General features: G+C 44.6%; 1 protein-coding gene across 4 annotated transcripts in view; it reads left to right on the plus strand.

Moving 5' to 3' along the window:
• CPQ (carboxypeptidase Q) overlaps window positions 1-27,169 on the plus strand; it is a 183,501-nt gene that overhangs the window by 135,538 nt on the left and 20,794 nt on the right. For all 4 annotated transcript variants that reach the window (XM_088675731.1, XM_088675732.1, XM_035125207.3 and 1 more), the window contains exon 7: window positions 13,606-13,807. In XM_088675731.1, coding sequence (XP_088531857.1) covers window positions 13,606-13,807 — 202 coding nt within the window. The remainder of the gene's footprint in view (window positions 1-13,605; window positions 13,808-27,169) is intronic.

The following is a 27,169-nucleotide window of genomic DNA, read 5'->3' on the forward strand; positions in this document are numbered from 1 at the left end:
CCTTGCTTTGCCAAGGAGTGTGCCGCTGCTAATCTTATTTATTGAAAATCTTGACAGGGAAATGTTATAAATAATTCCATTTAATATTCTAAGCATGAAAGGATTATCTAAATAATAGAGGGGGGATAGAAAAGAGACCCTGAGCATTACTGAATTATACCCAACTATTGTATACCATCTAGATGGGGGAAATTGCTTTTTGTGAGGATGGGAAGACATCAGCAAGATAAAATGTGCTTTTGAAGGCTTTCCCCCACCCATCCCTTTTCCACGCAACCTGCTCTGTCTGCTGTAATTGTATGTTTGGTATGTATCTATCGACAGGGAAGTCTAATTAGCATGAGGTGGCAAATATAAACTGATTAATACTGTAAATAATGCCCTTTTTTGCACGAAAAACATCTTAACCTTTCGCATAGTTGCCGCATACATTTTCAAGAAATGGATTATGAAAATATGAACATCTCTTGTCAATAGTAATTATTCACAGACAAATATGATCCATCGTTTAAACTTTCCATCTTTTAAGTTTTAAAGGTTACTTTTTAAAAGATGATTGGATAATTCATTTAAGAGGATGGATTTATTATGAGACTGGCTGATTGCAAAGGAGAACATAATTAAACCTTTTCAATTAAGAGAATAATTATTAGCAAGAGGCAAATACGGTGACAAAACAGATATCCTCATAGTATTAATTTATACCACATGCATTCATAATCATAGAGCGCTGCTTTGGAGTACAGCAGAAGAGTAATAGAATACATCCTTTGGTAACTGTCAGAAACGCCATGAATATTGGAGGCCCTTTGGAAACATTGTAAACGTCTGACATTTACAAAGTTCCATTGTCAAATAATCAATTTTATCCCTATTTTCCAAGGCAGGCTCATAACTTTCCAAAATAAGCCTCTTTACACAACCATGTTACTTAACAAGACATCTCAAGAGCCACCAACTGCTCTTTTCAACAAATGGCCCCACATTAAATCTGATTTGTGTCAGCTTTTGACAAGCAAGGCTGGGACACATCTAAGACTGAGATAAAATGAATGCTTTCTTTGATATTTTCTTTAGGAACTATACTAACAAATCAGTTCATTCATATATAAATATATAATTTTTTTATTTTTTTGCATATAATTTCCAAACATCTTATTACATTCATTCATATCTTATACAGTTTTTTTTTAGACTTCCCTTTGCCATGCCTGATGATTTCCCCTCTTCGTCACTTAATCTTACATTTCATTATCTTCACTATTACTTATAATACTCCATAAGTAAATGTCCTTCTTAAATTTTCCCTGCAATATTTCATATAGCCCTCCTTATAGCAGCGTTTCTCAACCGCTGTTCCGCGGCACAGTACTGTGCCGCGGGACGCTGGTTGGTGTGCCGGGAGACGCTGGTGACGAGAAGGGCGATTTGCTGCCCTGTCACGTGACTGGCGGCCGCCATTAGGGGTGCTGACCCGCCGGAAAGGAAGCCGGCCGGGTCACGGCGGGGGCGGGGCGAGCGCAGCTCTCAACAGCCACCACCGCGGCTGTTTGTCTCGCTCTCGCTCCTCTTGCTGGCAGCGCCCGGGAGTTTTTTGGTCGGCGCGGGAGTGAGCGGCCTCTTTGGCAAGGAGTCCTGCAGAAGGTGAGGTGCTCTTCTTGCTAGCCCAGGGGTCGGCAACCCGCGGCTCCGGAGCCGCATGTGGGAGCCTCAAAAGGGAGCCTCACCAAGAAGCCCCAGCCCACACAGACAGGGACCGATCGGAGGTCGGTCCGTCGTTTGTTCCCTTCCGCTGCAGAAACTCTGCCGCCAGGGCTGCGCGCACGGGGAGAAGGCGGCGAGTGGCTCCGCCAAGGACATAATGCAGAACAGACCCGCAAAGGAACCCCTCAACAGTCTTTTGCCATTAAACTCCAACTTTTACACCATGCACTTTTTGCACCCGTGTGTGTAATGATTACGTCTCCCCTCCAAACTAAACTAAATATAGGGCGGCACAGAGTTGGTGTGCCGCGGGATTTTTTTTCATAGAACAAGTGTGCCGTGGCCCAAAAAAGGTTGAGAAACACTGCCTTATAGAACGTCTTGTAGTCCTGCTAATGTAATCTGTTGTTTATAGCTGTCTTTCAAATAGTTCGCAAATTTACTCCAATCCTCTAAGAACCTCTGGCCCCGCCGGTTTTGAATTCTTCCCATCATCTTGTCCAATTCTGCATAGTCCATTAGTTTACTCTACCACTCCTCTTTCTTCGGTAGTTCTTCTTGCTTCCATTTCTGTGCCATTGGTATGATAGATAGAGATGATAGATGATAGATAGATAGATAGATAGATAGATAGATAGATAGATAGATAGATAGATAGATGATAGATAGATAGATAGATAGATAGATAGATGATAGATGGATAGATAGATGATAGATAGATGATAGATAGATAGATAGATAGATAGATAGATAGATAGATAGATAGATACTCAGATATGTTGACATTAAAAGGTGGAACCAAACCAAATGCCTACCCCACTCCTATGTGCAGTCTTAAAGGGCTAGTTGTGTTGTGCAGCACTTTGCCATGTAGACATTCAGAAATACATGCTGCTATATGCCAAGGGATGCAAGTGGCTCTGTGGTCTGAACCACTGAGCCTCTTGGGCTTGCCGATCATAAGGTCAGGGGCTCAAATCCCCACGATGGAGTGAGCTCCTGTTGCTCTATCCCAGCTCCTGCCAACCTAGCAGTTTGAAAGCATGCCAGTGCAAGTAGATAAATAGGTACTGCTGCGGCAGGAAGGTAAACGGAGTTTCCGTGCGCTCTAGTTTCCGTCACGATGTTCCGTTGCGCCAGAAGTGGTTCAGTCATGCTGGCCACATGACCCAGAAAAACCATCTGCAAACAAACGCCAGCCCCCTCAGCCTGAAAGTGAGATGAGCGCCGCACCCCACAGTCAAATTTGGCTGGACTTAACCTTCCAGGGGTCCTTTACCTTTACCTTTATGCCAAGGTGAGCAGACAAACAGCAATTTGCAAACTGATACATGGGCCAGTATATCACAAGGAGTCCACTTTGCTTCATGTAGCAAACAAATATTATTTTCAGCTTGGGGGGGGGGACTAGTAAAAGGTAAAGGACCCCTGGACGGTTAAGTCCAGTCAAAGGCTACTATGTGATGTGAATGAGTTTATTCCAGTGTCTTACTGCAAATTAAGACTATAGAACGGAGACTTAATAGTGAACCTGTTATGTTGCAGCTTCTCGCTAAGCTTGTTTGTATGCATGGACAATTGTTAGTATGTATGTGTTTTAAGCAAAGATAGAAAAAGAAAAGTAAGTATGGTGTTTCCACCCCCTTTATGTCAGCACTGTTATATGTTTTTAAGAGTAGTGCAGTCAGGGAGAAGGAAATAGTGCAGAGGGTCATGAAATGGACGGGAGATAAGAATAGATGCAGGCAACGGACGCCTGGGGCAGAGAATTTATTTGCTTTCTCAGAGTTTCTTCTGGAGATGCTTTGGCCTCTATACTACTTGCATTGGCCTAATTCTCCAGGCAATAACATCAGCCGGTGGGGGGGGGGGAGGGTCTAGGGAGAGAACAGCCTGATAACCCCATTTTTGTGGTATTTTTCCACCAGTGCTAAAATGGGTGGAGGCACAGCATTTATGAAGTCATAGCAAGTGTAATCTTAATAAAGCTTTTTAATACAGCGTTTTTTCCAGCCCTTTCAAAGCCCTTTCACATGCACTCTTTACATACTTATCGACACTGTAAGTCAAATGTGGAGGACCTATGGCCCCTTCTGGGCTATTTTTTATATACTGTGTTATTGTGTACCACTTTTTTTTTAATCTGCAATGCAGTTTACATCAAAACAACATGACAGGAGTCATACAGAAAAAGATAAGAATACAATTAGAAACTCAAAATGATTTGAATCCTATAAGAATATCTAGATTGCATTTCCTTCTCGTTTCTTTTCAAGCTACAAAACTTGCAGTTCTGCATATTTTATTAGAAACCTGAGCAAGGTGATTATCATTTCACTACACACGAACAGAGGGAGAGGTGAGAAAAGCTACTGCAATGCTATAATTAGTTGCAGAGAACTTCTAGACTTCCATGGTGACACACAAATGTAGGTATTACTGCTGGCATACTAGTAGAAAACTTAACAAAGGGGGTCAGAATTTATTTATTTATTTTGTATTATGTACTGAGGAGACCAGCAAACAAAACAATTGCAATATTTAGCCACACATCTTGAAGGTAGGAAATGCATCAACGAAAAAGGGTACCAGAAAAAGGGCAAGGATTTGCTTAAAATTATATATGCTAATTTATACATATAGATGAAATTTAGAAATAACTACTGTGATTTATGTGGAAAAGTAGTACATCTCACCATGGTGAGGAAATCTGTGACTAGATTATGTTGCTGCCAGCTCCATCTGCTGCCTAGGTGCAAACTGTCAATAGGTAACACCAGTACCTCTAATTTTCCTTCTTAGATTTCCCCCCATTTATATTTAAATGGGACCAGGTGCATGTGACTTGTTCATGCTCAGCTTAGCCTCGATTTCTGTGGCTAGCCCGGTTATGACCCTTCCTTGAGTTTTAAAGGCTACAGCCGGGGTGGCAGTCGGCAAAACAGGAAGTTGCCAACCTGCACACGCACCGTACGCTGCCACCCCCTTGCCACCCCCGTACTGGAGTCGCATGGCTTCGGCTTCTGAGTCCTGGCGAGATATTGTGAGAGGCCAGCAAGATCCCACAGAGGTCTGTGGGGCTCTTGCAAAATTTCACTGGATCCCAAAAGCCACTGTCTCACTTCTCCGGCAGCTATGGTGGGGTACATCTGCAGAGGCGCCCCTTGGATTCTGCTGCCTGAGGCGGCTGCCACAGTCTGATCACGGATGGGTCGGCCCCCTGCCTACCAGATAGATGTCAAAAGCACGAGAGAGCTGCTTACCTTCAGTGCCAAATCTAAACCATTAAAGTTTCATGAGTTGTAATGAGTTGTGTTACTGAGGGATTTTTGTATGCTGATCTTAGACTTGCAGTACCACTGTCAGTGGTAATGACAGTATTGATCATGCATTGTATTTCAGGCAGAGGGGGTCAAAAGTGATTTAAGATTTACAGCAAATCTGTCCAGATGCTTATCCTTGAATAAACCCAAGATGTCAAAATACAGTAGTTAAAATGCAAGCATTGTAACCTTGTGTTGTGTTTTATTAATACTTCATAATAACAACAGCATTTAGCACAAATTGCTTTCAGGGCCAGATCCAGTCCGTGAGCCGCCTGTTAGCCACCCCCATATTAGACTAATAAAAATTCACTCATATGGGAGAGGTTTTGGGTAGAGAGAGAAGTGAGCAGCCAGAATTGGTATGGTACATGGACACATTTTCACTTTGAATTCTTAGGATGCTTTCAAATGACCTGTTTAAAATGCATGTCAAGTTCTAATATTAACAAAAACTCACTTCAGATCTGAACAAAAAAAAAGGCCAAAAGTTGACTTCAACCATGTCGAAGAAATGGAGGTTCATGGCTCCCTGGGAGCGAGAAATCGCTGTGGAAGCAATAATGCATAACAAAAGTGCCAGTTCGTGAATTTTAATGACCTATGAATTACCCTTTTTCTATACCTTGCTTCATGGCTTTCTGAGGCTAGGAGAGAGCTGTTCTCTACCTTTGCAACACAGGAAGACCACAACTTGTTGCTTTCGAATCTACAGAACTTATGGAAAGCATAATAATAATATTACAGTTCTTTTACAGGGCACAAACATGTACCACCAGATCCCACCATTAGCACTTGTATATTCGTGCATTTATTTTGTACATTACTATCCCAGTGTTCTTTCATCATGTAACTCAAGGAGGCATCCATAGGTGGACTTCCATTTATGCAGACCCAGACTTGCTTAAATTCAGGAGGGCAACTCCTTCATTTGTCCTAGATGACCCTTGTCCTAGATGACCCTTCCAACTCTACAATTCTATGGTTCTATGGTTATGCTCTACCTTCATTGTTGGAGGCTATATGCTTCTGAATACCAGTTGCTGGGAATCAGACATGAGGCTGTTCATCTCATGCCTGCTTGCAGGCTTCCCATAGGCATCGGACTGGCCACTGTGAGAACAGGATGCTGGACTAGATAGGCCTTGGAGCGGTCTTTGAGCTTAAAAGTACTTGTTGTTGTTTAGTCGTTTAGTCGTGTCCGACTCTTCGTGACCCCATGGACCATAGCACGCCAGGCACTCCTGTCTTCCAGTGCCTCCCGCAGTTTGGTCAGACTCATGTTTGTAGCTTCGAGAACACTGTCCAACCATCTCATCCTCTGTTGTCGCCTTCTCCTTGTGCCCTCAATCTTTCCCAACATCAGGGTCTTTTCCAGGGAGTCTTCTCTTCTCATGAGGTGGCCAGAGTATTGGAGCCTCAGCTTCAGGATCTGTCCTTCCAGGGAGCACTCAGGGCTGATTTCCTTCAGAATGGATAGGTTTGATCTTCTTGCAGTCCTTGGGAGTCTCCAGAGTCTCCTCCAGCACCATAATTCAAAAGCATCAAGTCTTCGGCGATCAGCCTTCTTTATGGTCCAGCTCTCACTTCCATACATCACTACTGGGAAAACCATAGCTTTAACTATACGGACCTTTTTTTTGGCAAGGTGATGTCTCTGCTTTTTAAGATGCTGTCTAGGTTTAATTAAAAGCAGGCATCTTTTAATTTTGTGGCTGCTGTCACCATCTGCAGTGATCATGGAACCCAAGAAAGTAAAATCTCTCACTGCTTCCATTTCTTCCCCTTCTATTTGCCAGGAGGTGATGGGACCAGTGGCCATGATCTTAGTTTTTTTGATGTTGAGCTTCAGACCATATTTTGCACTCTCCTCTTTTACCCTAATTAAAAATACTACAGGTATGCAACATCAGCACCAGTAAAAAGCCTCTGTGTTGGCCAGAACTGGTGAACCATCCCTTTGAGGAAGGCCCATAGTTCAGCCATTTGCAAGCGGAAGGTCCCAATATCATTCCCCATCATCTCCAGGTAGGGCTGGGAGAGACTTCTGCCTGAAACCTTGGACAGCTTCTGCCATTCAGTGCAGACAGTATGGAACTGGATGAATCAGTGGCCTGTAAGGCAGCTTCCTATGTCCTGCCTTTGTATGGTTGACAGAATTGTGCCTTCAGCTTGCTGTCCTCCATTTTACCAGATGCTGCTGCCAATCTTGGGGCCTTGGAGTGGAGAACATGGCCTCCTGATTTGGATGTGGCTGCAATGCCCACAACCCCAGCCTGGCCCTGTCAGTAGGCATGCAGAGAGTTAAGTAAGCTATACCCTTTGACAAAATGTGTTGACTTATTTCCCCCACCCTGCTGTCATGTACTGTGGTGAGTGTCACATTGTACAGTCAGAGGCAGGAGCTCAGATCGTTGCCTGACGAAAGTCATTATCTCAGTGGACTGATATTTTAATGAGCTTGCATATTTGAATGAGTCCTCCAATATGAGGAGAGACGGAGGAAACAGCTGAGCCCACAGTTAATCTTTGGCTCATACAGTTACTCTTGACTTAAATTACCTAGGAGAATATAGCCTGATCGGAGCTTGTTTTGACAAACAGCAGTTATTTTTTCGCTGCCTGACAGGAAACGAAGGGCAGCACAATTCATACAAATACACGCTCTTAATACATTTCTAAAGTGTTTGCGGCCTCTGAGCTAGCAGAAGCAAAAATGCTTTCTGAAGGGGTTTGCATTGCCTCCCCACCCCCCAAAGGCAGACTTCTTATACCTTCACATCTGAGATCTGTTTTGCCTTGTGTGTGTTTTCCCCCCATACTGGTTTCTCTCTGCAGAAAAGTTCTGTTTTTAAGGCATCTCCCAACATATGCTCAAAATTAACGGTTACAGTAATATGTGAGGAATGATGGAGGGATGGGGTGGGTGAGGGGTGTAGCCATATCATGTGCTAAGGGTGGCTCATGTTCTTGGTTTCATATTAGAAACATATGCAAAGCATTACAAAAATGGATAACAATGAGCTGATGCCATGTTGCCAATAGCTTTCAAAAATCTACCATAATAAAACATTCTCTCTCTCTCTCTCTCTCTCTCTCTCTCTCTCTCTCTCTCTCTCTCTCATAATCTGTCCTGCTAAGTTAATATTAGCACTGTAAGATCCTTGGTTGCTTCTCCCACCATTGTGAGATGGACACATATTGGTTTCATGCAACTCTCCTCACCTAGGCTCAAATTGGCCCCTAAAGGACATCTAGCTGCCCTTATTCAGTTCCTGTTTTCATGATTTATATGCAGAGATAATGTTTTAAAGCTGTGCTTTACAAGCACCCATAATAGCAACAACATGAGCCAGATCCTCAGACTCATGACAGTGAGTAACTTTGCGAGCCATGTGTATACATCATTAAAAAGCAGGCTTTTCCTGACAGCACTCACCAAATGGTTGCAGGTTTTGTTTTTGTTTTTTGCTAAACCCACAAATACATTACTGTGGCACATAAGATTGCTTTTTTTTTAAAAAAAAAATCTGAGTAGTTTCTCAATTTTGTGTGTGTAAAAGCCCTAATTTTGGGACTGGTTGCCAGATTTATCACTGCAGCAAAACTGGGGAATTGTAATAGATGTCAGTAGCATAATTTTCACATGCTTGAAGTGTGTAATCACCACCACACACACAAGCACATGAAGCACACAAGCACATGAAGCACACAAAGCACACTAAGAAGTCAGGTTGTCCAGGTCAATTTCCCAAATATTTATATTATCCAGCATTCATAGAGAGATACAATTTCTTCAGTTGCCATTCCACACACTGAAGTCCAGTTCCGAGAGCCTTCTGGCGGTTCCCTCACTGCGAGAAGTGAGGTTACAGGGAACCAGGGAGAGGGCCTTTCTCAGTAGTGGCGCCCGCCCTGTGGAACGCCCTCCCATCAGATGTCAAGGAAATAAACAACTATCTGACTTTTAGAAGACATCTGAAGGCAACCCTGTTTAGGGAGGTTTTTGATGTTTTATTGTATTTTTTAATATTCTGTTGGAAACCCAGCCAGATGACTGGGGTATAAATGAAATACTTTTCTTTCCAATATGAAACTCTTGCTTTGTGTGTATAGGTTTCTATTGCCATATTTTGTACATATGCATTGTCTTTGTTTGTATATCTTTCTCCCCGCAATCACTTAAGCAAAATTCCTGTGAATGTCCATGACCAAGAATTCACTTGGTACATGGCCTTAAGGAAGCCTTTCTCAGCCTCCGCTCAACCCCTCCCTGTGTGTAATATGAAGATAATCACCAGTCTACCTTAAATCGTACCAGTTTGCATTCTGTCTTGATTATTGAGGTAATGCACATAAACTGCTCTGAGGTCTCTAATGCACATATGGATGCTAAGTATGACTGTCATCTGCCATCAGAGGTTACACCCACACCCAGTGCTTTTCTTCTAGAAAAGGTGTCGGTACTGGGTACCCTTCAGTACCCCCAGAGGAAAAAACACTGCCCACCATAGCTGCCAAGTTTCCCGTATTCCCCGGGAAACCCCCGTTTTTCCAGCTGTCCCCAGCCGAAAAAACGGATTTTTTTTGTTTTCCCCCGGTTTATTCTGGCGCAGCGGCCATTTTGGAACTGGGCGGAGCATGCTCAGAAGCGACTTTTGATGCTGCTTTGCCCAGTTCCAAAATGGCTGCAGCACAACTTCTGGTGCGGCGGCCATTTTGGAACAGGGCAGAACAGCATCAAAAGTCGCTTCTGAGCATGCTCCGCCCAGTTCCAAAATGGCGGCAGCGCTACTTCCGGTCTGCTACTTCCGGTCCAGTCCCTTATTTCTCAGGCCGGAACTTGGCAGGTATGCTGCCCACACCTCACATTTAGAGCACTCTTATGCCACTTTAACAGCCATGGCTTCTCCCCAAAGCATCATGGGAACTATAGCTTGTTAAGGGTGCTGATCTCAAAGACCTACAATTCCCAGCACACTTCGCAAACAGCGGTTCCCAGGATTCTCCATGACTGTTAAAGTTGTGTGAGTGCTTTAAATGTATGATGTGGATGTAGCCAGAGTTGTTGCAGCATAGCTCTCTCTATATATGGCCCTCTGGTTTACATGCATTTCAGATTTATCGTGAGGTTTGGAATGTACCCCAAGCATTTAGAGAAAAAGAGATTATGCTACACAGTTCAAACCTAGATTCTTAAGATTCCACGCTTCTTGGAAAGGGATCATTGCTAATTCTGTGGCGTCCCTGTAGAATGGCACTTATTTCCTGGCCACTAGGCAAAAAAAAAAAAAAGGATTATAGCTTTGGGACTGTATATGACTTCTTCTGCCATCAATAAACAATAGCGTTTTTGCAGCACACTGATGGAACACAAAAGCTAGATTTAGCAAGTGACATGCCCACAACACTTTGAAATTGGGTGGCCTACTTCACAAAGGATGGTTTTCTATTTGGAGGAATTCTCTGTTTGAATGACTGTCTGGTCCTTTAAAGATAAAGAACCATAGGAACAGATAACAGGTTCTTGAAATTGCCCATCTACAATTAGCACCTGGGCACCAGACAGTCGTTCCCCCACTATGGTGAGATGCATTGTATTTCTATTAAAATTATAGTATTAATTTCTAAATTTGAACCTCTACATATCAATCAGCATTTCATGCATATGTGACCCCTCTCTTTTGGTGATGCGTTTCCTCTTTTTCAGTGATATGTAAGAGTGGCCACCATACCTTGGAAGGCTTTAAGCTGCACAGCCATATGCTGGGATCCAGCTAAGGCTTATGCCATTGCCTAAGGGCTGTGATCTACTAGGTGAATGGAACAGAGCTCACTTGCCAGGAGCACTCTTCAAGAAGCACGCATGCACCCCAGTCTCCTTGTTGGAAATAGTAATTGAGGAAACTTGCATCATTGCCATAGAGGCACCAGCAACCCACTTTTCACTCTGACCCAGCCAGACTTCATCCCTGCCTTCCAAAGGATCTTAACCAATGGCTGCTGAAATGCCAGTTTGGAGGTGACAAATTTGGGTGCTTGTGCCATAGTAAACGGTGGTGTAAAAAAATAAAACCCACACACCTCCTTATGCTGTTAAGGGAGATAAGTTCTATGTCTCCTTAACCATGTCTGATGTATGGCTACTACAGTGCAGGGGAGCACAGAACGGCTAATTGCCTACCTTCCTTTTCGAAACTGAATATACCTGCTTGGGTGGTCAGAAAGGAAAGAATGAAAGAAAATGAAACACCTAAAACCCGTCTTCAAATTAACCTCTCAAGGGGTCCGCAGATTTCAGCAGAGTATATTCTTCCGTGATGAAGTCACTCGATTTGGTAATAACTACAGCCTCAGAATATTATTGCAAGGCGGATTTTAATGAATGTTTGTGTAGAAGTTGGAGGAGATATGTGTGAAGTACTTAATTATATCTCAGTGATTGTTGAATAAGTGATGCCAGAAATATTGTGCATGGCCCAGAAAAGCAAAGGGGTGCTCATCATTTATTTTACCCGGCGCAATCTTCAAACTGCTTCACAATCTCTTTCCCTCTACCCTTTTCTGGGTTACAGCCTTCCTGTCTGATCCAAAGGAACACACATGCAACTTGTCAATGTTATTTAGAGACATTCCCTATCAGTAGCTCCCCACAGTCAGCCTGACAGTGACTTTCAGATTACCCTAAATTAAGAAAGAGAAAAAGAAAAAGAAATTGGAGATTTGTCAATGGTGCAAGAAAGCAAAGCTGCCTCCAGAAGTAGGAACATTTTTTAAAAAAACACAAAGAGGGCATTTTTGGTGTTGGCACCTTGGCTGTGAAATTCTCTCCCTAGAGATGCTCACTTGGTGACTGCTTGGGGGTCATTTCAGTGCCAGGCAAATGCTTCTTTATATTGTCTTAAGGACTTTTAAGACGTACCTCAACCTTACACCCTCCAGATGTTGGGCTACAACTTGCATCAGGTTGTGGGAGGCTGTTTTAAATATTATCACACACCACCCCAATCTCTGAGCAGTGCAAGATTCCAGGGATTCCAGGCACTTACCCCAGATTTGGTTTCCTCAAAAGGAGAGACAGAAGAGACTGTGTTGTCTTTATGATATATGGTTTATTTACATATATATACAACCTGTACCTATGGTGCAGGGGCTCACCCCAAAGAGAGTCTTGTTTCTCCCACAGCCACAGCTTTGGATTTCACCCAAAATCAGGCATGGCTCTGTCTCTCAGCTGCCCAGCCTGCAGCCTGCAGCCTCGACCATCAAAGCTCACATATACAACTCTGGCCTTTGTGTTTCTAACTAATAGAGAGTTCAATGGGAGGAGCACCCATTTGTCCTCTGGCACCAAACAACTTCCTTTGTTACCTTACCAGCCCATACTTAGATCATTACCTCACCAGGAAGCTAGCCTGGCTATTCCAAGAATTGAATCCATTCCAGAAATTGAAATCCATGCTGGATCCAGGAATTGGGACTCAAGCATATAGTCTCCCCCTCCCAACTCACAACAATATTTTAAATTATTCTTCAGATCTGCTCTTGTGTTGTTTTACAGTTGAGTTCTGCATCATGAAATTTTATTGATGCTGCAAGGCTTTTACAGTACAAGCCTCCCAGAGAATGTTCTCTGTAAAAAAGTATGCAAGTAAATAATAAAGCAAGTTTCTCTTTTTGCAGCTCTTGTGCCAGAACCTCACACTGCTGTTTAAACTCTGAGGCTTTTCAAAAGCCATTTTGCAAGTTCAATAATGCTGCTTAATAGGTTGATCTCTCATAACAACTATGTCACACTGGCTGAGCTCCATTGTGCTCTCTTACTTGTAACACCTTATTCAAAGCATCTGACATTGTAATCCACACATAAACCCAATAAAATAGGTTGTTTATTATCCCTGTATGGCAGATGCAGGGTGGACACTATGAAACACGGGTTGCCCATTGAGTTCACAGCTATGGGAAGCAGCCAGTCAGGACACAAGTTTAAAGGAGCAACGGGCAGTTTGCCAGGACACTGTCTCCCCACAGGCAACCAAAATGATTAAGGGGTTGGAGCAACTCCCTTGTGAGGAAAGGTCTGGCGAATAGCGGACATGATCAATGTGTATAAAATGATGCATTGTGTGAAGAGAGCTTTTTCCCATCCCTCTCTCTTAAAATATGAGCACTAGGGACATGCAACGAAGCTGAATGATTAAAGATCCAGAAGTTTTTCCTTCACACAGTGCATAGATAAACTATGGCATTTGCTCCCACAAGGAGGTAGCGATGGCCACCAATTTGGATGGTCTTCCTTGGAGACAGATGTGTAAGATGCAGAGGGGATGAGAAAGGAGGGAGCGCTTCAGTTAGTCTCTCGTCCATGTTCCAACAAGGTCCAATTCGTTGGAGCGGCAGTGCTGCATCTGAACCCAGCCTTAGCCATTACAATGCCGTCATTCTCCCCACTCAAAATTTCTGGTTCACACACATTTCCTGCATGGCAGGTAGTGCTGGAAGTGAAACTGTTACCAAAACAATGTCCTCCTTAAAATTGGCCTTTGCAGACCCAAGATGCTCGCTTTATGTCTTTCAGGAGAACATCTCCAACTTTGACATGGTGATGGAGTCTGATGAGGGAACATTCATGCCCACCGGCCTGGCTTTCACAGGCAGTGATAAAGCTCGTGGCATCATGAAGGAGATCATGAAGTTGCTGAAGCCCATCAACGTTACTGATGTCTTTGAAAATGGTGAAGGAGCAGACATTAATTACTGGATACATGATGGAATACCAGGTGAGATTCCGGAATGAGTTGTGGAAATTGCTCAGTTGTTCCTACTGCTTTTCTCTGTTTTTCATTTGTCTTCCTTTGTGGCAGCCCCAGCGTTTGACAATGACTTTTCTTGAACAGCTCCGTACCACAAATGAAACATGTATACATATCCCAGAGCTAACCTACAGAAGCTTGGGTATAACGTGTGCTTGATCTTCTCTTTAGAAAAGTTATAGATGATGTGTGGGCCCTGTGCCTACAATCTTCTTTTAGGCTTTAGGCTTTATAATAATCTTTCCCAGACCAGTGGACTAAAAATAGCATAGCATTCCCTCTGCTTAAATGTAAGTGGGGGCAGACACACAAACCAAAAATAATGCATTGAAACACAGTCTGTGTTTCCTCCTTTATTTGCGTTAAATAGTTGGCTGGAGGGAGGGCACACACTCCCCATTGGGCGCAATCCACTCCTGTACTTGCAGTTATAATCATAAGCTTTACAGTATTTACAAACATACAACAGAGCATGAATGGATGGAAGGAGGCATTCTTTCAGAAGCCTCCAGAGAGTCATATGCATCCCAATTTCAGCTAGTTCTCAGCATTCTCTTTCACTCAAACCACCAACCACTGTTTCTAACACCTACACCCATCCACCCTCTCCCAAAAGCCCCTCTTCAGATGTTCAGCCTCATGGAATGAAGGGAGAGCAGGAACGAGCCATTGGCTCACCCGCTCCATCACATCCCCACCATTGACCATCACCTTCCACACGTTGAGGAGATGAACCTCTGCAACAAGGAGCTTTCCCTACCGTTGGAGGTTTGCTGCTTGGTTTAGAATGTCAGAAGATCAGGGCTCTAAGCTGCACATGAGTCTCCATGAGTATAGAAGACTTCCCACTGCAAACACTTGGCCCTCCAAGTAATGGAAGGCAGCAGGGCCAGACACAGGGGTGAGCAGGACTAGTGTTCCCACTCTCCCTTATGAAAGTCTAATCACGGAGGTTGCGAATGATAGCCATGTTCAAATATATAAAAGGATGTCATATAGAGGAGGGAGAAAGGTTGTTTTCTGCTGCTCCAGAGAAGCGGACACGGAGCAATGGATTCAAACTTCAAGAAAGAAGATTCCACCTAAACATTAGGAAGAACTTCCTGACAGTAAGAGCTGTTCAGCAGTGGAATTTGCTATAATAATAATAATAATAATAATAATAATAATAATAATAATAATACGGCTTCCAACAGAAAAATAAAACACAGTAATCTATTAAACATTAAAAGCCTCCCTGAACAGGGCTGCCTTCAGATGTCTTCTGAAAGTCTGTAGTTGTTTTCCTCTTTGACATCTATTGGGAGGGCATTCCACAGGGCAGGCGCCACCACCGAGAAGGCCCTCTGCCTAGTTCCCTGCAACTTGGCTTCTCGCAACGAGGGAACCGCCAGAAGGCCCTCAGTGCTGGACCTCAGTGTCCGGGCAGAGTGATGGAGGTGGAGACGCTACTTCAGGTATTCTGGACCGAGGCCATTTGCTACCAAGGAGTGTGGTGCTGGAGGAGACTCTTGAGAGTCCCATGGACTGCAAGAAGATCAAACCTATCCATTCTTAAGGAAATCAGCCCTGAGTGCTCCCTGGAAGGACAGATCGTGAAGCTGAGGCTCCAATACTTTGGCCACCTCATGAGAAGAGAAGAATCCTTGGAAAAGACCCTGATGTTGGGAAAGATTGAGGGCACTAGGAGAAGGGGACGTCAGAGGACAAGATGGTTGGACAGTGTTCTCGAAGCTACGAACATGAGTTTGACCAAACTGCGGGAGGCAGTGCAAGACAGGAGTGCCTGGCGTGCTATGGTCCATGGGGTCACGAAGAGTCGGACACGACTAAACGACTAAACAACAACAAAGTGTGGTGGAGTCTCCTTCTTTGGAGGTCTTTAAGCAGAGGCTTGACAGGCATCTGTCAGGAATGCTTTGATACGGACCTTTGTCGGCAAGGTGATGTCTCTGCTTTTTAAGATGCTGTCTAGGTTTGTCATTGCTTTTCTCCCAAGAAGCAGGCGTCTTTTAATTTCGTGACTGCTGTCACCATCTGCAGTGATCAAGGAGCCCAAGAAAGTAAAATCTCTCACTGCCTCCATTTCTTCCCCTTCTATTTGCCAGGAGGTGATGGGACCAGTGGCCATGATCTTGGTTTTTTTGATGTTGAGCTTCAGACCATATTTTGCGCTCTCCTCTTTCACCCTCATTAAAAGGTTCTTTAATTCCTCTTCGCTTTCTGCCATCAAGGTTGTGTCATCTGCATATCTGAGGTTGTTGATATTTCTTCCAGCAATCTTAATTCCGGCTTGGGATTCATCTAGTCCAGCCTTTCGCATGATGAATTCTGCATATAAGTTAAATAAGCAGGGGGACAATATACAACCTTGTCGTACTCCTTTCCCAATTTTGAACCAATCAGTTGTTCCATATCCAGTTCTAACTGTAGCTTCTTGTCCCACATAGAGATTTCTCAGGAGACAGATGAGGTGATCAGGCACTCCCATTTCTTTAAGAACTTGCCATAGTTTGCTGTGGTCGACACAGTCAAAGGCTTTTGCATAGTCAATGAAGCAGAAGTAGACGTTTTTCTGGAACTCTCTAGCTTTCTCCATAATCCAGCGCATGTTTGCTATTTGGTCTCTAGTTCCTCTGCCCTTTCGAAATCCAGCTTGCACTTCTGGGAGTTCTCGGTCCACATACTGCCTAAGCCTGCCTTGTAGAATTTTAAGCATAACCTTGCTAGCGTGTGAAATGAGCGCAATTGTGCGGTAGTTGGAGCATTCTTTGGCACTGCCCTTCTTTGGAATTGGGATGTAGACTGATCTTCTCCAATCCTCTGGCCATTGCTGAGTTTTCCAAACTTGCTGGCATATTGGGTGTAGCACCTTGACAGCATCATCTTTTAAAATTTTAAATAGTTCAGCTGGAATATCATCACTTCCACTGGCCTTGTTATTAGCAGTGCTTTCTAAGGCCCATTTGACTTCACTCTCCAAGATGTCTGGCTCAAGGTCAGCAACCACACTACCTGGGGTGTACGAGACCTCCATATCTTTCTGGTATAATTCCTCTGTGTATTCTTGCTACCTCTTCTTGATGTCTTCTGCTTCTGTTAGGTCCTTACCACTTTTGTCCTTGATTATGGTAATCTTTGTACGAAATGTTCCTTTCATATCTCCAATTTTCTTGAACAGATCTTAGTGGTTGTACGCAAACCTTTTCTACTGCATTATATCCTTACCTATTACAAAAAGGTTTCTCTATTACAATTATTTTGACATTTTTCTTCTTCTGCTTTTATCTCGAATCCTGCCCACAATTTCATTTGACTGTAATATTTTTTTAGATAGTCCACGAAAGGCCTCTGTTCTCCATAAAAAAGTCCATCATTTTGATCTCTTAATTTCGCTTCCAGCTTTGCCATTTCCGCATAGTCCATTACTTTCAAAAGCCATTCCTCCTTCATTGGAACCTTCTTTCTTTCCCATTTCTGTGCATATAATATTCTAGCCGCTGTTGTCACATACATAAATGACCATCCTGAACTATTTGCCTGCAATCTGAAGATGAAAGGTGAACAGCCAGCAATTGTAACAGCCTTTTTCCTTCTCCCATTAGCCCTGAAGCCTTTCCATGTGAGCTCAGCTGCACCAAGCAGCATTGTTGGGCAGCTGCCATGCTCCCTTCTTCTCCTGTTCAACTCTGCTGCCACTTTTGCCATACTTGTTCAGGGTATCACCACTGCCTTCTCCTCTCCATGCCAGTGTGGGGAGGGAGGTCCTACTTGTCTGCTGGTCCACCGGTAGTGTAGATTTATAAGATGCAGATTGGGAACGTGAAAAAAGAGCCACAGTCTCCCAACACAATGGGGAATCCCACAGGCAGGATAGGGGTGGGAGCATGCCAAGGACGCACATCAAACTTAGAGCCACCTCAATTAGAGCCTCCTCTTCCCTCTCTAATGCTACAGTACACAGTAAGTAAGTAAGTAAGTAAGTAAGTAAGTAAGTAAGTAAGTAAATAAGTGTTGGAACATGCATACGGTAGAGTAGCTGCTTTGTTTGTCTGGCAGACCCTCCTCAAAGGGCTCATGTTGCTTCAAATTGCACCATGCATATTCTGTCCAAGAGAAAAAGCTTTGAACATCTTGGCACAGTTCACATGCCGCTCAGCTGCGAAGAGGCCAGGGGAATACTTATGGTATGTAATACCGCTGCAGCTAATTGTACGTATTCTAACAGCTTGCACGATTGCGTCCAATTTAAGCATGCCGTGAAATGTCGGCACTTCATCATTTCCATTTAAATATATTCCTGAAAATTCGCTCTGCTACTTCGATGAAAGTCATTTTTTTCTTTTCTTCCCTGTTCTTCTTTTTAATCTTATGGAACAGTCTTGTTGTCAACAGGAGCTATTTTGGTCACAAATTCAATCACAGGAATTTAGTTCTCTTATAATTGACTAATTAGCTGTGTTAGGGTCACGCAGCTTCTGCTCCCAGTTTTGAAATCTACCTCCTCCTCTTTTGGCACACGCAAATTCGTCTTTCCCTCTTTTCACAGTTATCAAAGCTGCAAACCAAATATATATATTAGCCATGGTTCTCTTTCGCCTATTTTCCTAAGCCTTGGACACTATTTTGCATCATGCATTACTCAATATTTTGTGTGAATTGATATAGGATGGATTATATAGGTTTCAAGAAATGGAGCGGCTGGAGTAACCAGTCAGATGGGCAACATATAAATAATAATTTATTATTATTATTATTATTATTATTATTATTATTATTCAAATAATAATAATATAGGTGCACAAATATAATCAATGTTTAAATTTGTTGGTTGTTGTTGTTGATTAAATTTTTGTGCTGCCCTTAATCACAGGGTAGTTTACCATATAAACACACAAAAATGTATACCATAGTAACAGTTTAAAAAGTTATATTACATTTTAAATCCATCTTTCCTGCAAGGAGCTCAAGGTGGTATGCATCGTAGATGCCAACTCTAGGGGGCCGGGGTCCCTTGCTTGTGGAGCAGTGAGGGGGCAGCAGTGGAGGGTGGATTAGGTCGAGCCCGCCCCCAATGTTTTGTTCAAGATGGCACCACTGATATGCATGTTTCTACCCCTCCACATTTTATCCACAGCGCAATGCCCTGTGAGGGAGGTTAGGCTAATAGACTGTGACTGGCCCTAGTGAGCTACATGCCTAAGTGGGGATTTGGACCCCGGTCTCCCAGATCCTGGGACGCAGGTGGCGCTGTGGGTTAAACCACAGAGCCTAGGGCTTGCTGATCAGAAGGTCGGCGGTTCGAATCCCTGCGACGGGGTGAGCTCCGGTTGCTCGGACCCAGCTCCTGCCAACCTAGCAGTTCAAAAGCACGTCAAAGTGCAAGTAGATAAATAGGTACCGCTCCAAGCGGGAAGGCAAACGGCGTTTCCGTGCGCTGCTCTAGTTCGCCAGAAGTGGCTTTGTCATGCTGGCCACATGACCTGGAAGCTGTACGCCGGCTCCCTCGGCCAATAATGCGAGATGAGCACCACAACCCTAGACTGGACCTAATGGTCAGGGGTCCCTTTACCTCCCAGATCCTAGTCCAGCACTCGGACTACATTGTCATCCTTGCATCTTACTCATGGTCAGCATTTCAGTCCTCAAACCACTTAATCTGGGATGTCTGACCTAACAATACACTAGAGATATATGCAGCTATTTTGCTCCGTAAACAAACATCTTCAGGCTAGATTGTTCAGCCGCATTATGAATCAAGTGCCATTTTGAACATGGGTGGGTCACCAACAATATAGAAATGTAGAATTTTTTAAATTAAAAAACCACACACATTCTTTCCAGGGTGCTTGAATTTTCAAGACATCAGGTGCCATGGGAACTGCATATTTCATAGTTCCTTGCTCCATGAATCCTCACGACAGCATTAAAGGTGCACTGAGTCCTGGAATATGTAGGTTCCAGAGCAGTGGTATCCCTACTAAGTCTTCAAATGCCTTGGGAAACCATGTCATCCTCAGAACTGGGATGCTGCAGTTGCAATGTCCTGGGTACCAGGGATGAATGGAAACTTTGCAGAGAGACCTTTTGGTCACTGCTGCTGTCCATGAGATAATGTTTCAGTGGAAGGAAGAAGTTTTAGGGCTTGAGAGTGGTTGGCATATTCATGGGGACTGAAGATGGATTCAGGCCATGTAGTACTCTCAGTGTACTCAGCGAGGGTTCAACAGGACCCCCAGATTGGTCGGAGGGGGATGCTATTTTTAGATATTTTGGAGAAACAGCTTGGTATACCAAACCCAGCTCCAAATTGAACCCAGGCATATATTCCCATCAAGAGAATTCACTCAAACCTAAATAAGACTGCTCAACAGTAAACACACAGAGAACCATTTTCAGTGGACCAGATCTTTTTGGATTGCTGAAGACGACCTCATTATAAATCAAACACTCTTTCTGTAAAAGTACAAAAATATATATTCTGTTCTCAATTTTAAGTGTGTTGTAATGTGTGCATATGGGTGGTCTTTTCCTTTCCAGCAAATGCAAACCAAATGCCATTGCATTAAATAAAATCATTTGAAACTGATGGCCTTTTGATTTGTGCAGAACATCAGCCCCATGAGACGTAGCTTCATTATAGGGAAATCTTCCTCAATCAATGTCCTTCGATTTGTTTTTTATTTCTGAACTTTGGTTGGGTCTGGGGGGGGGGGAGTTATTACTTTCCCCACAGACCCAACCAAAGTTCAGAAAAAGATTGAACTCCATATATGTTCTAACCAACTGACGGCACAACTCACTTGCAATAGGAATGTGATTTTGTGCATGTGGTTGTAAAACAATCTTGCTTGCTCAGTGTTCTTGGTAGGAAAATCATTATGGGACCCCAGCTAGACAAATAGTCTAATATTTACAGCAAGCAAACAAGGCATTAGATGTGAGAAAAGGAAGCCCGTTCCCTTTAGTATGATCAAAAGAGTCCTGAAGCAAGGTGTGACTTGATGAACCAAGAAGATTACAGGCTATTGACTACAACTTCCAGATCTTGGTCGGATAGGTAATGACTCAAAAGGCTGCAGGGAAGCTAGCAATGTTAAAGGTGAGCAGTTCACTGTGGTATGAGCAAGGCTATTAATGTTGAACATCTTCTCCTTCCACAAGGAAACTTCTCCAGCAGAAAGGCACAATAACCTCGTGACCTTTTATTCATCCGACAGGCCTTTCTGCTGAGACCACAGTCTAGTGCTGTTGAAATGGTTACACCCCCCCTCAGAGGAAAGAAGAGATAAAGCAGCTGTTAAGCATAATTTCCTGTCTCTTAAGTGACAGGTACTGCTAACAGATAAAAGGGAATTAGGGTTCCCTGGAAGGAATTACTACGACTTCTCACAGTGATGCTTATTGACATATTGCATTTTTATCCCACCCTTCCTCCAAGGGCAGGAGTGGGGAACATTTGGCCCGCTAGGTATTGCTGAACTGCAACTCCCATCAGCCATAGCAAGCTGATTGGGCAATCCCATAGCATCCCATTGGACGAGGATGATGGGAGCTGGAGTTCAGCAGCATTTGGAAGGCCACAGATTCCCGCAGCTGAGGTAAGAGTACTAACCTTGAGTACTATGTTTGCCAATGGTGCCAATGGTCTTTCCAACAGGGAAGGGATGGCTAACTTGTGAGTAACATCTGGCCACAAGAAATGCTCCACCAGCCTCCAAGCTTTATCTGGGAGAGAAACGACTCTGCCTGCTCTTTAGCTATCTTCTCTAAAGAGCAAGCACAGGGATCTTTTATATCCAATCCTAGTGCTGAGATCAGGGATAAAGTCCCCTGCCTGCTCTTTGAGGGTAGCTATCTCATCCCATCACTACAATGCAAGAGGCTGGAAATGCTGGTGGATGGGTGGGAGGGTGGGTGCTTCTGTATGTGTGCGTGAGAGAGAGAGAGAGAGAGAGAGAGAGAGAGAGAGAGAGAGAGAGAGAGAATGCTACATGCCTGGTGGGCGAGTGTATGTAGTGTTGGTGTACTCCTCTGTTTTGACAAGGGGGGCTTTTACTCTCCATCTCTGGGTTCCAGAGCCCGTCCTTCAGTAGTGTAATGGAACTTTGCAACCTGTTTCAGAAGCTCAGCCAGGCAGGTTCTTTTCCAGAGAAGATGGTGTTCCAGTTTAGGAAAACACTGTTTTGTCAACTCTTGGAAGACACGATTCAGACCTCTCTCTCTCTCTCTCTCTTCTCACAGGCTTGACCTCAGAATAAAAACCCCTGTACAATAGTGTGTGATCATTGGACATGGGGTTCTAGGCTAGTCTCCTACATGATCCTTGTAAATTAGAGGGAAGCTTCTGACCGGCTTAGAGAAGGGAGGCATGATGGCCACACACGACGTCGGCACCCCCCCCCCCCACACACACAATTGCCCTTGCAAGCTTGAGCCTCTGGCCCTAATTGTTCTACAAAAAAATTCACCGGACACCACTGCTACAGAAGCCTTTAGGCTTCCAGAACGCTCCCTGGCATGCAGGCCTCATCTCTTGTTACACACCTTGTTCCACCAGCAGCTGCCTTTGAAGGCATGCACTGACTTTACCTTAGTACGAAGAGACCTGCTCCCTTTTCTGAGTGATTCAGCCCCTCTGAGCAACGTGGCATTGCACCTCTTCACTCTTGTTTGGGGTGGAGGTGGGGACAGTGCCCACTGGATTTTAATCCCAGGGGGCAGAGTGCAGTAGTGGATGTCTGCAAAAAGAACCCTCGGAGTCTATAATGGTGTGCTTAAACACAATGCCCCAGCAATATGCTGAAGTTGCATCATCATTCACAGAAGGATCGACATGCTCTTTGCAAGTACTTGACAAGCAGCAACTGAAGTCCAAGGCCAGTTTATTTAAACTAGGACATCAAATAGTTGTTGAAAAACATGAATGTTCCACATGCAAGTTCTTGCCCATGACTGAGGGTAAAATGTTCCAGGGCAGATAATCAAAGCCTGGCTCGGCCATGACATTTTAAGTTCTTTTTCTATAAAAATCACTATAGATAAAATACAACCTTTTTACTTCACTTTTATAAAACTAAATTATTATTGTTGTTATTTTAAAAACCCCAGAAAGATCCATACAATGGCAAGGCATGCCAACATGTCTGTGTTTCTGCTATTCTCCATTTTTTTAAAAAAAAGGTCAGCTTGAACTTCAGGTCAGCATTTTAGTGACACAACGCTTTTAAGAATGAAAAAAAATAACAGGCAAGTTTTGAAAAGTTCCCCTAAATAGCACTCATTTCCCCATGACACGCATCATCACAATGGGTTTGCTAGCTAGAGGGTCAAAATGTTCTGGCGTGTGTGTTTGCCTCTTAAAAACGTAAACAAGTGTCTGATGAAAGGGGTTGCATTCTGCACAACCCATGAGCAGCTGGATTTTCTTGGGGGAAAAACAGGTCACTGGGAAAGGCCGAGATCATCATTACAGTGGTACCTCTACTTACGAATAACTCTACTTACGAATGGAGCTCCGTCCGCCATCTTGGATGCGGTTTAGATAGGATTATTTCTACTTACGAATTTTTTGATAGGGTTGCTTCTACTTACAATTTTTTTCTCCCAATGCATTCCTATGGGATTCGACTTACAATTTTTTTTTACTTGCAAATGTGCGTTTGGAACGCATTAAATTTGTAAGTAGAGGTACCACTGTATTTATTATAGCAGCTTTCTAAATCAGGCCAAAATCAAGTGAGCTGCTCACAACCACTTAGTTATCAGTGCTGAGCAGCATTTGAACCAGGGCCCCATCTGAGTTGGACTAACCTTCATTTCGTCTGCATCTTAAGCCAGGCATTGCTAGTATGACTAGCAACCATGCCTAAGTTTTTAAAATATAAATTAAATAAATACCAAGCATTGGGGTGGGGGTAGGGGCAATTTTAATCAGGACTGCAGAACACGAGGAGGAGAAGTTTAACCCTTCTTTTCCCAGCCGCACTGGAAAACCTCCATGCACAACACTTAAAAGCTGTCTTTGGTGCCAATGTGATTTCCTCCCTCTCGGGCTAATTGCCTTGCGGTGATAGGGTTTGTGAGTGCAACCAAAATTGTGATGGTGAAGACAGGGCCAGTCACTGTGACCCCCATTTTTCGCCCATATGAGTGTTAATTGCAGGAGGGGAAGCACCGGGGGGGGGGGCCTTTAGATGTACTTCAATTAGCCCTGATTGTGGCATTCATATAAGTAATATAATTAACGATACAGGGGTTCTCATATTCTTTTCTTAGATGGCGACATGATCCAGAAGTATTCACAATGCTTATGTTTCCTTTGAAAGACAAAAAAATATTTACCTAGAAAACCTCACCTTAATAGGAAGGTTCTAATTTTAAGAATCATATTTCCACATTGCATTTCACAGCTATTAATTTGGTTTTGGGTTTCTAACTTGGAAAGAAAGCTACATTTTTCTAGTATCTTGAAAGTGAAGGATTTTGCGGTGAGGTGATGTCTGTTCCACCAGACTGCAGGTCTGTAACGTTCTCCAAAGCAGCTTCCTCAAGAATTTGTGTATGTATGTGTAATGAGCCTATGTTAACCTCGGAGATTATAAATTCAACCTTTCATCTAGTACAGCTGTCCAATATAGTTTTCTGCAGTGCTGATAGAACCTCACCTCCCGTTCCCTAAACAAACTCAGTCACAAGGGTTACGGGAAGAGCAGTTTTATTTCCAGACACTGTTTACTGAAAAAACTTGGTCGTTTTTTGGACTTTGTTGTCTTACGGACAAAATAAACTAGCCTGTACCAAACGGTTTTGTAAAAGTTTAAACAAGAATCTTGTGTGACTTATGGCCATCCTTTGAAAAAATGTGTTATAATTCCAATAGCAGCAACATAACTAGCACTGAACGAATCAATCATTACCATTTATGGATGGAAATGCTCACAACTGCATAGGTTTCGAAATTATTCTGCAAGGAATTAGTTTTGAAAGTAGCAAGCATGCAACTTCGGACCATTGTTATAAGGAGTCTAGCTAAGGTCTAAGTAAAGGTAAAGGGGCCCCTGTCCATCAGGTCCAGTCATGTCTGACTCTGGGGTTGCGGCACTCATCTCGCTCTATAGGCCGAGGGAGCCGGCGTTTGTCCGCAGACAGCTTCCAGGTCATGTGGCCAGCATGACAAAGCTGCTTCTGGCGAACCAGAGCAGCGCACGGAAACGCCGTTTATGTTCCAGCCGGAGCGGTCCCTATTTATCTACTTGCACTTTGATGTGCTTTTGAACTGCTAGGCTCACCCCGTTGCAGGGATTCAAACCGCCGACCTTCTGATCAGCAAGCCCTAGACTCTGTGGTTTAACCCACAGCGCCACCTGGTTAGATCTGCAATCTTCACATTTCCATATCAGTTTGCATTTCCTTTAGTAAAAAAAAGTTAATTGGCATTTTATCATGAATTTTTCCTGTTGTATCCAATTTTGTATGGTATTTGGCCTAATACACACATTTTTGCAAAACTTGTTTTCCCTAACATTTATATCTTCTCCACTATAATGCATTTTTATGCATCATGGAACATACCTTTCTGTAAGCATTTTTGTACACAGTACTTGGCTGGGAAAAAATGTGTCACGCCATTCAGAGAAGGGAGAATTCCAAAGGATGGCTGTGTTTTTGGTTCATGTATTGTTTCATAAAGTGTTAATGCTGGTTAGGTGTCATGGACTGGTTGGATGCAGAGAAATGATGGGAGGAACCTGCTGGGGAATACCCAAAGGAAGGAGGTTCAGAGCAAGGGGACTGGGGTTGGGATGATAGTGACTGGTCAGAGGGAGAAGACTGGGAGGAGGAGGTGTTGAAAGCTGAACAGGGCTTGGTGAGAAGGGAGAGTCTGTGGCAGAGAGAAGTCCAGAGTCATAAGTGGAAGCCAGAGTGAGATGGCCTGGGATTTGGACTCGGATGCTGAACCTGAGGGATCCCAGCCTGCACAGGATTCCCTGCCTCCAGATCCAGCTGAGCCAGGGCTAGGGAGGGAGCCTGAATGGCCCTCAACTGTGCTGGATCCTCAGGTGCAGGGGTCAGCTGAGTCTGCTCTGGTCCCGGATGCGATGGAGGACCCATTGCCTGCAGGTGTCCCACTCTCAGCCCCGTCAAAGGAAGCTGAGGCTACCCCTGGGTCCGGTAACCCACCAGCCTCTCCTGAGCTGCAGAGGCGAAGGGCAGAGAGGCGAAGGGAACTAAGTTCCCGCAGCAGGAGTGCTCGCCTCCAGGCCAGAAGGAGAGGCGAGTCACCGGAGAATCGGGGCCGCCCTATGCCTCGGGGCAGATAAAGGCCGGCCAGCCCCAGCTCCAAGTTGCGTGAGCAATGCAGTTGCTAGCGTGTGCCTGCCCATGACCACGTGCTTGCTCCTGACATGGACCTTGGCCTGCTTCCTGCCTTGCTCCCTGCCGGACTGACCCCCTGAAGGACTCCTGGACCTTGGACTGGACTTTGACCCTGCCTCACGGATTATCCCTGGCGTGTTCCTGACCTTTGGCTACCCAGCTAGACTCACAGACTGTTTCCCGACTCGGCTTTCGCCCAGCCCCTGGTCTTGGTTACCTCGCTTGGACTTATTGCTGCTGACCTGGACTGTTCACCACGCCTCTGCTCGGTCCTGTGTGAGTTTCTGGTCATCCCACCCGGTGCTCACTGGGCTGGGCACCCTGAGCATCCCACAGAGAGAGAGGGATAAGTGGGATGAGGGAGGCCATGGGTGTAGGCAGGGGGGCAGGAGGGGGAATTCCCCCCCTAGAAGCAAAAGGCTGAGGGGCGCAGCGTGGCAGCCCCAGGCTCCGGCTCCCAGCGCGAAGCTCCAGAGGCGCACGGGGAGCGTAAGCGGAGGAGCGCTAAGCGGGAGCGGGGAGCGTAAGCGGAGGAGGCAGCCACAGGCTTGCGTTCCCCGTGCGCCTCTGGAGCTTCGCACCGGGAACGGGAGCCTGGGGCCGCCTCCTCGGAAGAGCTGGGAGGCGCAGGCCACGTAGCCCCACCCACATTCCCACTGTGGCCCCTCCCCTCCCGCCCCTTGCTCCCGCCCCTTCCCCCCCCTAATTTTGATCCTGGGTACACCCCTGAGGGAGGCCAAGAGGCATAGATGAGTCCAGCTGGTGAAGAGGCACGGGTGTCCTCCTCCTCCTGCTGCTGCTGCTGCTGGTCTCCCAGAATGCAAAGATGCATGAAGTGGGAGGAGCAAAGGCAGGCAAGCAGACCCAATCTCAGATTGCTTGAGAAAACCCCAGGAGAGGAGGGCACTTAGGAAGCTGTGGGAAGGCAGGGACTTTCAGTCTTTGTAACTG

This window comes from Zootoca vivipara, chromosome 8 (assembly GCF_965207765.1).
Source record: "Zootoca vivipara chromosome 8, rZooViv2.hap1.1, whole genome shotgun sequence".
NCBI lineage: Eukaryota > Metazoa > Chordata > Lepidosauria > Squamata > Lacertidae > Zootoca > Zootoca vivipara.